Here is a 15,290-nt window from a genome sequence, read left to right on the forward strand (position 1 = left end):
ATAGGAGCTAAAAAGTGACTCATCTATTCTACACATATCTTAATCATCACTTTTTCTTAGTACTTAAAATAGGTTTGTTTGTTTTTTAAGTCACTGACATTAGATACATAGTACTAGATATGTTTATCTGTAATAGCAGATATGTAAAACACTGCTTTGCTGATTATTTCCTCATTTTGCATCGTGGATTTTGCCATAAGTGTCCCTAGTCCTACCAAACCACACAACATAGCAGGATGATTTGCTCCATTCATTCTGCAAAATGCACATTTACAAATACAGTAAGGAATGGCATTCCATGGATCGGCAAAGCAAAACCCAAACTCGAAGTATTCACTGCAATTGTATTCCACCGTGAAGCTTGATTTGAGTGGGATTTTGCTCAACTCTCCATATTACAAAATATAGAGCATATAGAAGTGTAAATAGTTTAATCAATTAAAAGATATAGATATATCATCATCAGCTATTTATATGACGCCACTAATTCCGCAGCGCTGTATAAAGAACTCTCTCAAATCAATCTAAATTCCATTACATACACACACAGACTAGGGTCAATTTGATAGCATCCAATTAACCTACCAGAATGTTTTTGGAGTGTGGGAGGAAACTTGAGCACCCAGAGGAAACCCACGCAAACACAGGGAGAACATACAAATCACACCGATAAGGACATGATTGGGAATTGAGGTTTTTATAAATATATATATATATATATATATATATATATATATATGATTGATATACATTTACATATAGGAGAAGGACCTGCTTCACAAACAAAATAGTGTCAAGTTAACACTTTAAATCACTGTGCACAGTCCATTGTGCCCATTGGCTGTTGATAATGCAGCTACCTAATGTTTTGTAGCACGGTGCTAGTTAACCCTCTGTGCCAAATAACATCCAATCTGGCCACCTATATGCCATTATTTGTTGTCCCAGGACACACCAATAGGGCAAACACATTCAAACTTCTCATCAGGTGTTGGAAACCACTTGGAAAGGTTTCGCCACACAACCTCCTAAAGTAAAAATGAGGACATACCGCCAGGGCCGGATTAAGACATTATAGGCCCCTGGGCTAGGGGTACTGTGAGGCCCCCATTTGTCAAGCAAGTTATGCCCAATCCAATATTGGGGGGCCCCCCAGTAATATCGGATTTGGCATGTCTACCCCCTCACAGCCTAACCCTAATTTTTCCACCGCATCTTAAACCTAACCTCCACCTACCGCATCACAACCTAACTCTAACCTATTCCTACCTCCTTTTAGTCTAACCCTATGCTTTTACCTACTCAGAGCTCCCCTATGGAACCACTAAACTGCACCCCAACTTTAAATGAATCTGCAGCCTAATCCTAACCTAGTCTAATCTAAGTGTGACTTGTGGTTCTAAGGTCTGTGGAAGAGAATATATTCATAAAGCTCACTTGTTTTTCTGGATAACATGTCAAGTGCAATATATACAGACATTATATATCTATCTATCCGTGTGCTTCGCCATAGACCTGGAATAAAACAGCATCTGCTGCACTGTGGTTCTCCTCCTTACTATGTCAGAGTCGGTCTCCTGTCTTCCCTGAGTTTGTAAGTCACTTTTCCCCTCACTTTTCTCTCCTTCTGGTGGCTGTCACTTCTCCAAATGGCTGTCGCACCAGTCTAATTACTCTTTACCATCAGTGTTCCAAAAATGTCTCAGCTGTTTAACCTGCCCCTAACATAATATATCCAATATGACCAAGCTTCTATGCTTGTGCTATTTTATACACGCTATTTCACTATATATAAACTGACCATAAAATATCTGCAAATATTTTTAAAAATCCAGGGAACATCAACACACACCCTCACTGTCATTGTCACACACTTTTTTGATTAGTTACTAATTACTTATCTACTATCTACTATCTACTATCTTACTTACTAACTACTTATCTGTGGTGGCGCTGCTCAGCTCCGTGATGGACGAGATATCCGTCTGGGCTGAAGTGAAGTGAGTCACGCGAGAGCCTCTGCAGCTCCCTCTGTGACAAACAGCCTCCTTATTCGCTGCCAGGACAGCGTGCACTGCCGGGTGCGCCCCTTCAGGACCAACCAAGTATGAAAGATTCCCCTACCACCCACCACCATCCCCCGCGCCGCCGGGAAACAAATTGAAAAAAAAATGTACTGAAAATAAAAAATGCATGAATCAGTGTACGGATGGCCAATCCGCCCCTAGCCCCCGACCCGATGAAGAAAAAGTCGGCGGGTTTTATTTTTTTTTAAAAAAAAAAGAGACCCATTTTAAAATCTTTAGGGCCCCCTAGGTGCTCGAGGCCCCTGGGCTGCAGCCCAGAAAGCCCCCGGGTTAAACCGGCCCTGCATACCACGCAGCCTGTACTTCAAAGCACATTAATAAGATAAGACATCCTCACTTTCACTTGTATGAAATCCATGAATCTTGAATGTAGTTTCATCGTAAAGATGGAACAACAATCAAACATATGTTTTTATAACTTGTTTATCTACTAGAGGTTCTAAAAAAGCTTTTTATCAACAACGGCCATGCAAAATCCCTGCATTTTGGGGGCTTAAGGGGCTCCCATACAGGTATCTTGTAAAGAAATTTGATTTCAATAAATAATCCAAAAGACAAACTAAAAACTTCCTGAATGGTTGAGGCATGCTGGTATCTCAGTGGGGACTATCCATACTAGATATTTCCTTGACATGTGGTATCTCTGTACATAATTGCATAATATCAATTGTTACTAATATATATGAGAAAGTTGTCATTTCAATATATTCTACAACTGAGCTCTATAATACAATTGCTGTGGGTTTTTATTTTTTTTTATTTTTTTTTAACAAAAGCTTAAAACAAAAAAAAAAAAATCCCCTTCAAACTGATCCATAGGTTTAACATGAGAATCAACTCCTGATAAAATGGGCCTCCCAGGAGCTTGATTCCGATTTTTAAGCATTCAGGCAACACTGCAGTCTGCATATGTGTATTAGATAAAACTTTCGACTTAAATTATTACTTAATGTTTTTCATACTTTATTATTTAGAAAGTATTTAGGAAGAAATTGTTTTCAAGTATATATATCCACACTGTTTAATAAAAATTAACAGGTGGTACAAAGCTGCTAGGACATTTCAAATGTCACAATGTACCTTTTTTAATTTTTGTAAAACCTTTAAAATAATTTTAAAATGTTGCATTTATTCCTAATTTGTTGCCACCTTTTGAAATTCAGCAAAAAAATAGTTGCAATGTAACCCTGAAAGCTCTTAGGATCCTCTGAGCGCTAGCATATTCTGCCAGTTGAGCATTGTGCAGTTGTACACTTAGCATACTTTTTTTTTTTTTACATAGGATTTCTGTAATGAAGTAAGATTTGATGTGCCTTTAAAAATCATGTTTCCCTGTGCCTTTGTAAAGTAAAAAGTTTGTCTGCTTCATACGTAAAATCTCTAAACTTTAATCAATTGATTTATCCATAACTAATGAATGTTTTAATAAATCATTACTATTCCCTGGTCTGTGAGAGGCAGTTCATTTAACCTTAGCCCAACCTCGTTTACCTAACAAATCCTCCTGTGACCATATTAGAATATATTTTCCTTTTCCAATCACTATAGAGTTTTGCTAATTCAACCTCGGCTGTGAAAGCAGCACAAGTAGTATGAAAAAAGTCACATATTATTAAACATCAAAAAGTTCTCGGAAATGATTATTATTAGGTAAGGTGGATTTTTATTTTTTTTTCCAGTTACTGCTGCTGCTGTTCATCCAGCAGATCTCTGGTTGCAGAGATCCATGTGATCTGCATCTGATTTTCCTATAGTAGCGTTGCCCTGCTGGGGTAGCACAGTATCTACTCTCTCTACATTGATAAAAAAAGGAAGTAGATGGTGCCTCTTTAAATGTTGCTCTATCCAGATGATTTCCACTGCTCTCTTTAATCTCAAGCACATAGATATCAGCTGTAAAATATTATACCCTAAATTCAATTCATAATCTATCCAGTCTCGTTTAAATTGCATTTATTTGTTCTCCATCATTTCCCCTCTCAATGTTGACAGAATTGCCTGTGTTTCTGCAATATAATCATATACCGATTAAAGAATTAAGTGAAACTGCAAAAGAAAAAAACACTTCAAACCCATTTTCAATACTAAAAAGTATAAGATTAAGGTTGCCTTTACTTATAATTTGTTCCCACCTGGTTACAGGGAATGCGGCAGAAAAATCGCTGTAATGTAGATGGTAAACCTCTTGGGACCCCCAGAGCCCTAGCATATTCTTCCAGTTAATTGTTGTTTTTTTTTAAGTTTTCACAGGATCCTTGTAGGGGAGTATTAGTTGTTGTGACTTCAAAAAACATGTTCACCTATGGCATATAAAATACAATCTCTATATGCCAGTGTAAAGTAAAAAGTCTTTGCCTGCTTCATAGGTATTAAAGGTGCCAAACTTTCAAATAGCATATTAGGGCTTAAAATATGGGTATTGTAATATATGGGTATTTGTTCCATTATGTATCATGCAGTTTATTCAAATAATATAACAAATGGTAGTATAGTCATTACCTTTATGGAATAAGATATATCTGTATCATATGGATTAGATTTGAATATATTTGAATAACCTGCCCCTACATACATCTGTATTATCTGTATTAGTGTATTTGAATATGTACCTTGACTCCTGATGTAAACTAAAATGTTTAGGTTTTTAATTTCTCAGGTCTCTAAATGGAAAGGAGAACTAGAACAGTCTTTAAAGGATGTTATCATAGTTTTGGAGTTCATATGTAAATTATACCTGTGCCATACTGTATGACGATATTACATTAAATACACAATAATAAATGTTTACAATGTCAATGGTTAGACATCACTACATATAAACTGAAAAATGCTGTATTATTTGCATCACAATAAACATGCTCTAAACTAGAGCTTAAACACATGCATGTGTGTGATATATCTTCATTTTCCCTAACATACGTGTGTGGTCGACTTGGACACTGATCATGTCAACCACACAGACTGGCTCATATAACAATTTGTTTGGATTTTTTTTTATAGCACTGATACAATCCAACCAGCTCAACACTGTTCAATTTTTATGCATAACCAGTAACCATATCTATTAGTGTTCAACAAGAAGGTGTGCATTGGATATTTCCACAAAATGATTTACACACAATTTTTAAAGTTTCCACTTATCAATTTGATCAACAATGTAGAGCTTGTTCAAGCATTTCCCTGTTGCCCTGCAAGAATCCATGCTTCCAGCTTGAGCATCTGTCCAATAACTCTACAGCTGGACACTTCTAACTTCTTAGTAGAACAAAGCAGATGAAACTCTAAATACATGGTTTAATTCTAATAAGCAATCCATTTCTCATGTGCCCATGCAGCTCGTAAACAGATTTTCATCACCGACAATTCAAAATAAACAAACTGAAAACAGTACAAGGTCAAAATGCAAAATAAAAATTAATTTTGTTTTAAAAACGATGAACATCACAACAAACATAACACATTTGTTAGATTTCATACTTCTACTGCCATTTAAAAAGCAGAGCTTCACAGTCGTGCATACACAACTCTATTAAACAGTACATATATCCTTGCTGTTTTCCACACCCAAGAACAAGTTAGTAACAAAGCAAAGCATAGCTAATTGAATACAAAAAAAAAAAAAAAAAGACCTTGGCAATGAGCAAGTTCAGAATAACTGATGTCATGTACAATGTCAAGGCACTAAATAAATGGAGAACAGGAACCGCTGAGCAGAAGGAGAGGAGGGTCTATAAACAGTTGATTTAAAGCAGCCTCTCATATACTGGAAATTGACCTGTGGAAATGTCTCTCACTTGCTATAGGAAGTATGTCACAGTGAAGAGTATTGCTCCAAGGTTCTAATTCCTGAAGAACTTTCTAAATAAAGACCAAAGATCTCCTCACTGTCATTTCACATATTATCTGGCATTCAGCCCACCCCTTGCCATATTGTAACATACCACTATGCAAACATTAACTCTTTCACGGCTAGTGAGCACTCATACTGGGGGCCTACTGTTTTGTCTCAGCGACAGTTCATACAGTGTAGGCTTATAAACGGTGGTTAAACTGACATCAGTAGAAGGATGCCATAACTAGTAACCAATATACAGAATCGAAACTCAACAATTCCAGCAGGACAAAACTTACTAAAAAGGCACAAATTTAAACCCATTTTTTCATAAGCAATATTGATAAGAATTGAAAAAAAAGATGTACTGAAATATGGAAAACAGCACAAACAGAAACTATTTCAAATTCAAGGCACTGATACAAAGAAAACACTCTAATATTTTGAATAGTACATGCAGTAAAAGGCAATGCAAAGAAAACCTCAGCATATGCAAGTAACTTAACACTTTAGAAGAACAAAAAAATGTTGATAAGTGCAAAGATATTCATTCTAAAAAAGGAATAAATGCTACTGAAAAAAATGCCACCATGCAATTGTTACCCAAGTGCGAATGGAAGATGCATACCGTATGGCAAGTAAAAAAAATTATACTTAATGATATCTTGAAGTCATATAAAAATATGTTAAAAATGTATTTTTTTTCTTACTAAAACCCACTCACTATACTGACCGAACCAACATGTAATATAATAAACTATAAAACATTTACAGATCCAAATTTGCATCTGCCGACAACAAGCCCTATTTTTATGTAATTTCTCTATAACAGAAACTGAGATTTGTAGACATTTTTTACATTGTAAAAAGGTTGACTACATAATTTGTAATTATTTGTTTTACCAATAAAAGTATGTGTCCTCCCACAATGTATGCGCATTGTTTGGAAATTACATCCAATAATTAAGGCAATGTTACAAAATGACAGTATTTTAAAAATTTCCAGTCAGCTCACTCACACAAGTACCGTCACACATAAAAACTACACAAAATCTCTAAACATTAGGATGACAAACTACTTAACTGGTATCATCCTACAAGCCCCAACATGAAATGCTCCCACCACAGTCTGTAAGAGTGGCACGGAATATATTAAAAGGAACACTAAATACAGCAGCCTGGATCACATTCAATTCAAATTTCCTATTAAACCTTAACACCACTAAAATTTATACATATTAAGCATATTTTTCAATCTTCAATAATGATTTTCCTCAAAATGTTTCATTACATCAATGTTGCGAGTATAAAGGCATTATCACGTGTTACAGTTTCTTGCAATAGTTTAACAATGTGTCTTTCAAGTAAAAAAAAAAAAAAAAGACCCAGCGTTTTTTGCAACATGCTTTGGTTGTAAGAAATCTGAGACTGGGATAGATGCAATCTCTAGACTATAGACAAAATATGCGTGTACATTTTACAACTATTTCATAACTTCATTGTTCTGATATTTACATTACTCATCTTGTAGTTCCACTAAGGGAAACAGGATACATTTTACAGTTCAAGAGGCCGGATAACTAAACATCGAATGAAAGTAAGATGTATATAAAATAATAATAAAAAAATAAATAAAACACACATGAAATTGTATAATGAGCAGTTTCAATATCAGGTATTTTGAGAACTGTAACATATAACATACAAGTCTAGAGAAGTGCATGTATGCATCATGCACCAAAACATCCATGTTTAGTTACATTGTACTGAGGAGATACATTGACAATTTTTTTGAAGGCAAATGGAAGAAGCTGCATTAGGAAACAATCGTGTCTGATACTAATTTGTACTTGAAAAGCAATAAGATTTTAAAAAGTACCTTGAAATGAAAATTCCTTATGAATAAAACTGGATGTGTTTCTTATGCCTCTCACTAAGCAACTTGACTGGATTTTTTAGCTGCTATAAAGTGCAGCCCTTGTCTCAAAAGTCTACATCTCTATCAAGTATGACAGGCAAGGCAGCTTGCACCAAAGAGATGTCTGACATTAGAAGATAGAGAAGACAGATAGTATTTTCTTCTGGAGTTTCAAAAAAAAAAATAAAAAAAAAAAAGGTTTTTTTTTTGCAAAAGCAGCATTCTTGTGACTCATTATAACGTTTGAGTTTTTTAAAGAAAATGTAACTGGATGGTGTAGGGCAGAAGCATTAGTGAGTAAAAGAGAAGAAGAAAGCAATCTGCAAACAATAAGGGGTGGAGCAGTTTTAGAAAAACATCACATAAAGTGCTCAAAATGTCTTCTAATGTACATAATGATGTATCAGTGACTAAAGTGTTTAGCATAGGAGTTAAATAGACTTAATAAAAAAAAATTCACTTAAGTAGTATTTTACAGCAAAATCGCAACCTTGTTTCTTTGCGAAAATAGCAACTATTATATAAAGACAGCAATGTCAAATTTCCTTCCTAACATAAGAGACACTTTCCAATGTATATGACAAACAAATAACATTATTTCAAACTAGAGCAGAGATTGTACACATTAACTCCATACTCTCTGCCTGGTTTACAATATGTTGCTCAGCGATATATTACAGAACGGGGAACGATACTGCGTATGTCTTACCCTTGTCCCTTTATTTCAGCAGCTAACAAACATCAGTTTGCACTATGATGTTCTAAAAATGTTTCCCCCCCCAAAGACTTGTCCTGAAATCTCCACATAAACACGCAGAAGAAACATTTTACTATAAGGTGGTTTGATGTCATGTTATACATTCAGTTTCAACATTACATTATCGTGGTTAACCAAACTGATAAAATACTACATTTTATTCTAGCTGAATGTTCTCAAGATTGCTCATTATTTTTGTCTTTTTTTTTTGTCTGTAGGAGAACTCCATATCATTACTTTAAAATTAAAGTTTTACGTTCTCCATTAAAATTAACTCCAGAGATATGTTTGCCAGGATTCAGAGCTAAAATATAAAAAATGTGCTTTGGTTTAAATAATAAAAAAGGCACAAACAACTTAAATGAAATACATTTTAAACAAATGTGGTGAAATGTATTAGACTGATCAACATGATGTGGTCAACTCTGACACATCAATCAGATAACAGTGTAAAAGTAAATACTAGTTTTAAGAGTTAACCATAGTAACAACTACTGTATATAATAAGCTATGGTGTCCTTCCATACATAAGACGTCTAGAAGAACTGTACCTTTAGGCAGGTTCTTCAGACATTAACCAATGGATGCCCTGGTTCTCAATGCTTTTTGACAGGCTCGGGTCATGTAAACAACTATGATTGTGCTTCATATTTCCATGTCCAGAACCTGCACTATATGTATTAGAAGTTGAGGGTGTTTCTAAGTAACAATAAGTGTGTAAATACAGATTTCTTTAGTGCTGACTGTGGACATTAACCCCACAGGGCCATTGGGTATATTAGGCCGCTGGGGAACCTATGCCATGTAGAAGGGATGAGAGGTGCCCGGACAGTCTGCAGATTGAACAACAAAAGTAAGAAGTGGGTAACTCACGCCTTCTGGACAGGTTTTCGCCTCTTTCTGCTGGCGTACATGATGCTGGTGTTCATGCTGCTCTCCTTCTCCAGCGCAGTATGACGCCAGGGGGGGACTCGAGAGCTGGCTAAATATTTAATGCTTTTCTTCTTTCCTCCTTCCTGCCTGCCTGCCAGGCCAAAATGCTTTTAAAGCTCAATTGTAAATCCGAGATCCAGTTCGGGTTTGGATCCAATTAGAAAGCAACACATTCGTTGTGGAGTTAGTATTGTAGACCAAGTGAAACTGCTCGGGAGACCTTCCACTGGTGGCTGCGAGAGATAGTGGGTACTGCCCAGCGCTTTTTTTTTTCTCTCTCTCCCCTCGCTGTAACTCACTCTGCAGCACTGAGACTCTAGCGACCGACAGACTCCTGCGCAGGCGCAGGGAATACTTCCCGGAGCGTCCCACCACAGCAGTGCGCATGCGCCCACAGGACCGCGTCATGGGTAATTGCAGGCGACGTTAAGAGTTTCCGGCGCATGCGCGGTGGTGGGTGCTTGCTCTCATCAGTCTTATGGAATGGCGAGCGGGTCTGTGTCAGTACAGAATACAAAAATAACGAATGGCAAAGTAAGAGCAGTGGTGATAAAAGCACAAGTAAAAAGAAATAACAAAGATTGAAATAACCTTTTTATGTGTATATATAGAAACGAGATAAAATGCAGAATCAAACAGATGCTGCACCTCAGGACAATACACCTACTTGCCCAAAAACAATCACAACTACAAAATATAAATAAAGGAACTGACAAGCGCTTCTAGTTTCAGCATTAAGTTATAAATCATGTATATATAACGAACAATCTTAAACAATTTCTTTTAAGCGCGGAGATCCTTCCAATCCCGATCCCATGTATTTGTACTTACTAGAGATCGAACTTCTAGGAGCCAAATGGAAAAATGAGATTGATTCTTTCCTTCCACCACACAGGTAAATAGATCAGTGACACTCTATCCCAGTGGATCCCAAACATTTTCAGTTTAAGGCACCCTTAGGGTATCCATAATTTTTTCAAGGTGCCCCTAAGCCATAATAATTACCAAGTAGTCCCCTGCCTTGCTTACCACTGGCCCTGGCCAAGGCACCCCAGGGAGCCTAGGCTCACAGTTTGGGAACCGCTGCTCTATCCACTTTGCAGTCGGTGTCCGGATGTAAAGCACTCCCACTGCTCACTTAGGGGCCTACTTATTATTGGTAATTTTCTTGTAAAATCCCTGAAAACAGAATGGACGCATATTTAATTGTTTTTCTAATTTATCAACACTGCCTCGCGCTTTGCATTTTTTTCGAAATACATAGCAGTCCCCATAGATGTCTATGGGGACTGCTATTTTCCGCAATTTAACAATTTTCGAAAATACTTTTACAGTTATGGTAAGCCTGAACTGGCGTACATTACTGTTTTTAACAGTTTCCAACACTGTGAAGTAATAAATGCTGAAATCCAAAAAATTATCTGAACTATCACTGATCTCATATCATTTGTATTGAGATAGCGCACATTGGAACGGCCATGGGTACCAGGTTCGCCCTGAGTTATGCCAATTTGTTAGAGCTCATTGGGAAGAAAAATCCATATGGAACAATGAAAAATTTGGGACGAACCTGGTATCATGGATGAGATATATAGACGCTGTGTTTTTTATTTGGAAGGGGCACTACCCCAGTTTAAAGGGGTTTAGTGACTATCTCAATACAAATGATATTAACGTAGAATTAGTTTATGAGATCAGTGATAGTTGAGTTAAGTTTTTGGATTTGAGCATTTATGTATCGGAGAATGGTATTTGTACCAAAACCTATAAGAAGCCAACTGACTCCAGCTCTTATATTCTAGCCTCAAGCGAACATCATGTTAGATGGCTAGAAAATGTGCCTAAGGGCCAGTTCCTTCGTTTGAAGAGGAACTGTTCAGACCCAAAGGTCCTACAGCATCAAACGCATGTAATGAGGAATCAATTTCTAAGTAAGGGTTATAAACCTTATGTATTAGCTAAGGCGATGGATATAGTTGAAGGCACAGACAGAGTGCATCCTAATACTCTGAAGTGAAGAGAATGAGGGTTACCTCTAAAGGTTTCTTTAGATGTGGCCTGTGTGCAGCATGCAGGGTTATATTTTCTAATCAAAAAAATTAAATTCTTAGTTTCAAGGTAAATGGGAAGGATAGTATTAAGACCTTTTTAAGTTGCAACAGCACTAATGTCGTGTACCTTTTTGAATGCAAGTGCGGCATTTTTTATGTAGATCGCACCTCTTGTCCATTGAAAATTAGGTTAGCGGATCAACTTTGCAATATTAAAAAGGATATTGATAACCATTTAGTGTCCGCCCACTTTAAAACACGTCACAATTGTTTAGTTGGTGGCCTTAAGAATTTCTGGGCTATTGATAAATTAGATAACAGAGTGTTGACGAGGACAAGGCTGGAGATCACTCTGTCATGCTGATTGAGTTAAAATAACAGACCGGAAGCTTTAAAAGGAGGGTGGTGCTTGAAATCATTGTTCTTCCTCTGTTAACCATGGTTAACTGCAAGGAAACACATACAGTCATTATTGATTTGCACAAAAAGGGCTTCACATACAAGGTTATTGCTGCTAGTAAGATTGCAAATAAATCAACCATTTTTCAGATCATCAAGAACTTCAAGGAGAGAGGTTCAATAGTTGTGAACAAGGCTTCAAGGTGCCCAAGAACGTCCAGAAAGCGCCAGGACCATCTCCTAAAGTTTATTCAGCTGCGGGATCGGGGCACCACTAGTGCAGAGCTTGCTCAGGAATGGCAGCAGGCAGGTGTGAGTGCATCTGCATGCACAGTAAGGCAAAGACTTTTGGAGGATGACCTGGTGTCGAGAAGGCCAGCAAAGAAGCCACTTTTCTCCAAGAAAAACATCAGGGACAGACTTATATTCTGCAAAAGGTACAAGAATTAGACTGCTGAGGACTGGGGAAAAAGTCATTTTCTCTGATGAATCCCCTTTCAGATTGTTTGGGGGATCTGGAAAAACGTTTGTCCAGAGAAGGAAAGGTGAGCGCTACCATCAGTCCTGTGTCATGCCATCAGTAAATCCTGAGACCATTCATGTGTGGATTTGCTTCTCAGCCAAGGGAGTGGGCTCAGTCACAATTTTGCCTAAGATATCTATATTTACTTAGAGCAGGGCAAACTTAGTCTCTCAGGCCTAACCACTCTCTCTCAATTTCCCTTGTAAAAGATATCTCAGTCCAGTACCAACAAAGGCATAATACAAATCCACATCTTCAGGACTCCCTACACTATCCCTAATCTCTTCACGCTGAGTAGTATCTTGGTCCACCAGCAAATAAGTAGTATAACCAGCTATACTCATTGCAGATATATATATCTACAATTCCTCCACTCCATAGCCCCATGTTTGAATTCTCCTTCAATGGCTGCTGTCTTCCACTCTGTCCCAAATGGCAGCTTCAGGCTTCTGTTTTTTCTCTCTGCACAGTATCTTTCACTGCTTCAGCTCTGTTTTCTCTCTTCCCACATACTTTGTGTCTTCTTCCTTTAACTTCTCTGTCTTCACAGGCTACCTCCTCACACATTCTGACACTCCCAATGTTTTTGCAACTTTTTCTCTTCCTTTAAGCTGTCTTAAATAATAAATACACTGGGCTGGCTTAACTCATCATCTGGCCTCTTCCCAGCAGCAGTGAAGCTTGCTGGGATATGTAGTTTTTCTCCTATCCTGGCGCATTCGTAGTTGCTCAGTGGTAGCTGCATCACATTTGCATTAGTTGTGGTTTGCGATATGACCTCATGCACAGCACACGTCACTTTACCTTACTAGTTTTAGACCAGAGCATGGTCATTTTTCATCTGGCAACATACAAGCTTCCTTAAATAGGACAGACATGTACTATGTCTGAGAAACCATACCAGCCCAGGGGCAAACACAGAATTTCTGAACAAAGTAAAAAGAATAAAAAAAACACTTGCCACAATAATAATATGTATCTGTTGTTTGTTGAACATCCCATTCCAAAACTATTGACTGTCACGTCTTTCACTAGGAATATCACTGACTGGTATTGGCGCTACTAAACTGGGAGGTGTGGAGTCTATCGCACCACCGGTGCTCACCAGGGACCCCCGCAAAGAGGTTTTAGCTCTGCTGCGTGTGATGCACAGGTCGCGGTTCTCCCAGATAGTTACCAGAGCAGCGAATGGAGAGTAGTCAGACAGGCCGAGTCGAAACCAGAGAAGCGCAGTACCACGGAAAAAAGGCAGAGTAATCAGGGATGGTCCAAGGGTCAATACCAGTGCGGGCAGCGAAGTACACAGGGAGATCCGGAAGAGAAGTCAAACTAGCCATGGAGTCAATACACAGGAGAGCAATCAGGATAAATAGGAAATAATGCTGGAGCTGGTAGGAACCAATACTCTGGCACCAGAGTGGGGTTTAAATAGCGCCAGGCAGGAAGCCCTAACAGGATTTCCGGCGATCAGTCTCAGCTGATCACCGGGTAGTGCCTCTGTTGCCTAGATCATATGATCGCGTCCCGTTGCCTGTGGCCGTGATTTGCGGCCAGAGGGCGTCCGTCTCCGGCACCCAGTGGAGGTGCGGAGACGGCGCCTGACATTGACATTAATATGGAGTTGGTCCCCACCATTTTCTGCTAAAACAGTCTCCACTTTTCTGGGTAGGTTTTTCCATTAAAATTTGGAACATCATCATCATCATCCACTATTTATATAGCGCCACTAATTCCGCAGCGTTGTACAGAGAACGCACTCACATTAGTCCCTGCTCCATTAGAGCTTGCAGTCTAAATTCTTATACAAACATAGAGAGACTAGGGTCAATTTGATAGCAGCCAATTAACCTAGTAACATGGCTGAGCATCCTTTCAGCCGCTAGAGCATTAGTGAGGTTGGGCACTGATGTCGGGCAATTAGGCTTGGCTCGCAATCAGCGTTCCAAAGCATCCCAAAAGTGTTCAATGGGGTTGAGGTTAATGCTCTGTGCAGGTAAGTCAGGGTCTTCCACAATGGTCTTCAACCATTTTTTGATGGATCTCTCCTTGTGCATTAGGACATTGTCATGATGTAACAAAAAATGGGTTTTCCCAAGCTATTGACACAATTCTCTATAATGCATTGTATGCTGTAGCATTAAGCTTTCCCTTACTGAAACTAAGGGGCCCAGGTCAAACCATGAAATTAAGCCCCAGACCATTGTTCCTCTCCCACCAAACTTTACAGTTGGCAGTACACATTAGGGGAGGAAGCATTCTCCTGGCATCCGCCAAATTCAGATTTGTCTGGTAGATGGTGAAGTGTGCTTTGTCACTGCAGACAAAGTATTTACACTGCTCCAGTGTCAAATGGCAGGGTGCTTTACACCACCCTAGTTGATGTTTGGCATTGTGCATGGTGATCTAAGTATGATTGCTCAGTCATGGAATCCCAATCCATGAAGCTCCCTACTAACAGTTCTTATGTGAGTGCTGCTTGCAAGGGCAGTTTGTAACTCAATAGTGAGTGTTGCACAGATAATTTTAATTTGCTACACTCTTCAGCACCCGGTGGAACCATCTCTGTGAGCTTTGGTGGCCTCCCTCTTCGCGGCTGAGCTATTTGTTTTTCCTAGACATTTCTACTTAACAATACCAGCACTTGCAGTTGGCTGCAGGGCAGACATTTGACAAACTGACATGTTGAAAAGGAGGCATCTTATGGCAGTGCCACGTTGAAAGTCACTGAGCTCTTTAATACAAACCGTTCTACTGCTAATGTTTGGAGCTATAGATATTGTATGACTGTAT

General features: G+C 38.4%; 1 protein-coding gene across 1 annotated transcript in view; it reads right to left on the reverse strand.

Moving 5' to 3' along the window:
* AHR (aryl hydrocarbon receptor) overlaps window positions 1-9,861 on the reverse strand; it is an 86,039-nt gene extending 76,178 nt beyond the window's left edge. Inside the window, exon 1 of the mRNA XM_075212215.1 lies at window positions 9,468-9,861. Within this exon, the coding sequence (XP_075068316.1) occupies window positions 9,468-9,523 (56 nt within the window). The 5' untranslated portion in view covers window positions 9,524-9,861. The remainder of the gene's footprint in view (window positions 1-9,467) is intronic.
* Window positions 9,862-15,290: the final 5,429 nt, after the last annotated feature.

Source organism: Mixophyes fleayi, chromosome 5 (assembly GCF_038048845.1).
Source record: "Mixophyes fleayi isolate aMixFle1 chromosome 5, aMixFle1.hap1, whole genome shotgun sequence".
Taxonomy (NCBI): Eukaryota; Metazoa; Chordata; class Amphibia; order Anura; family Limnodynastidae; genus Mixophyes; species Mixophyes fleayi.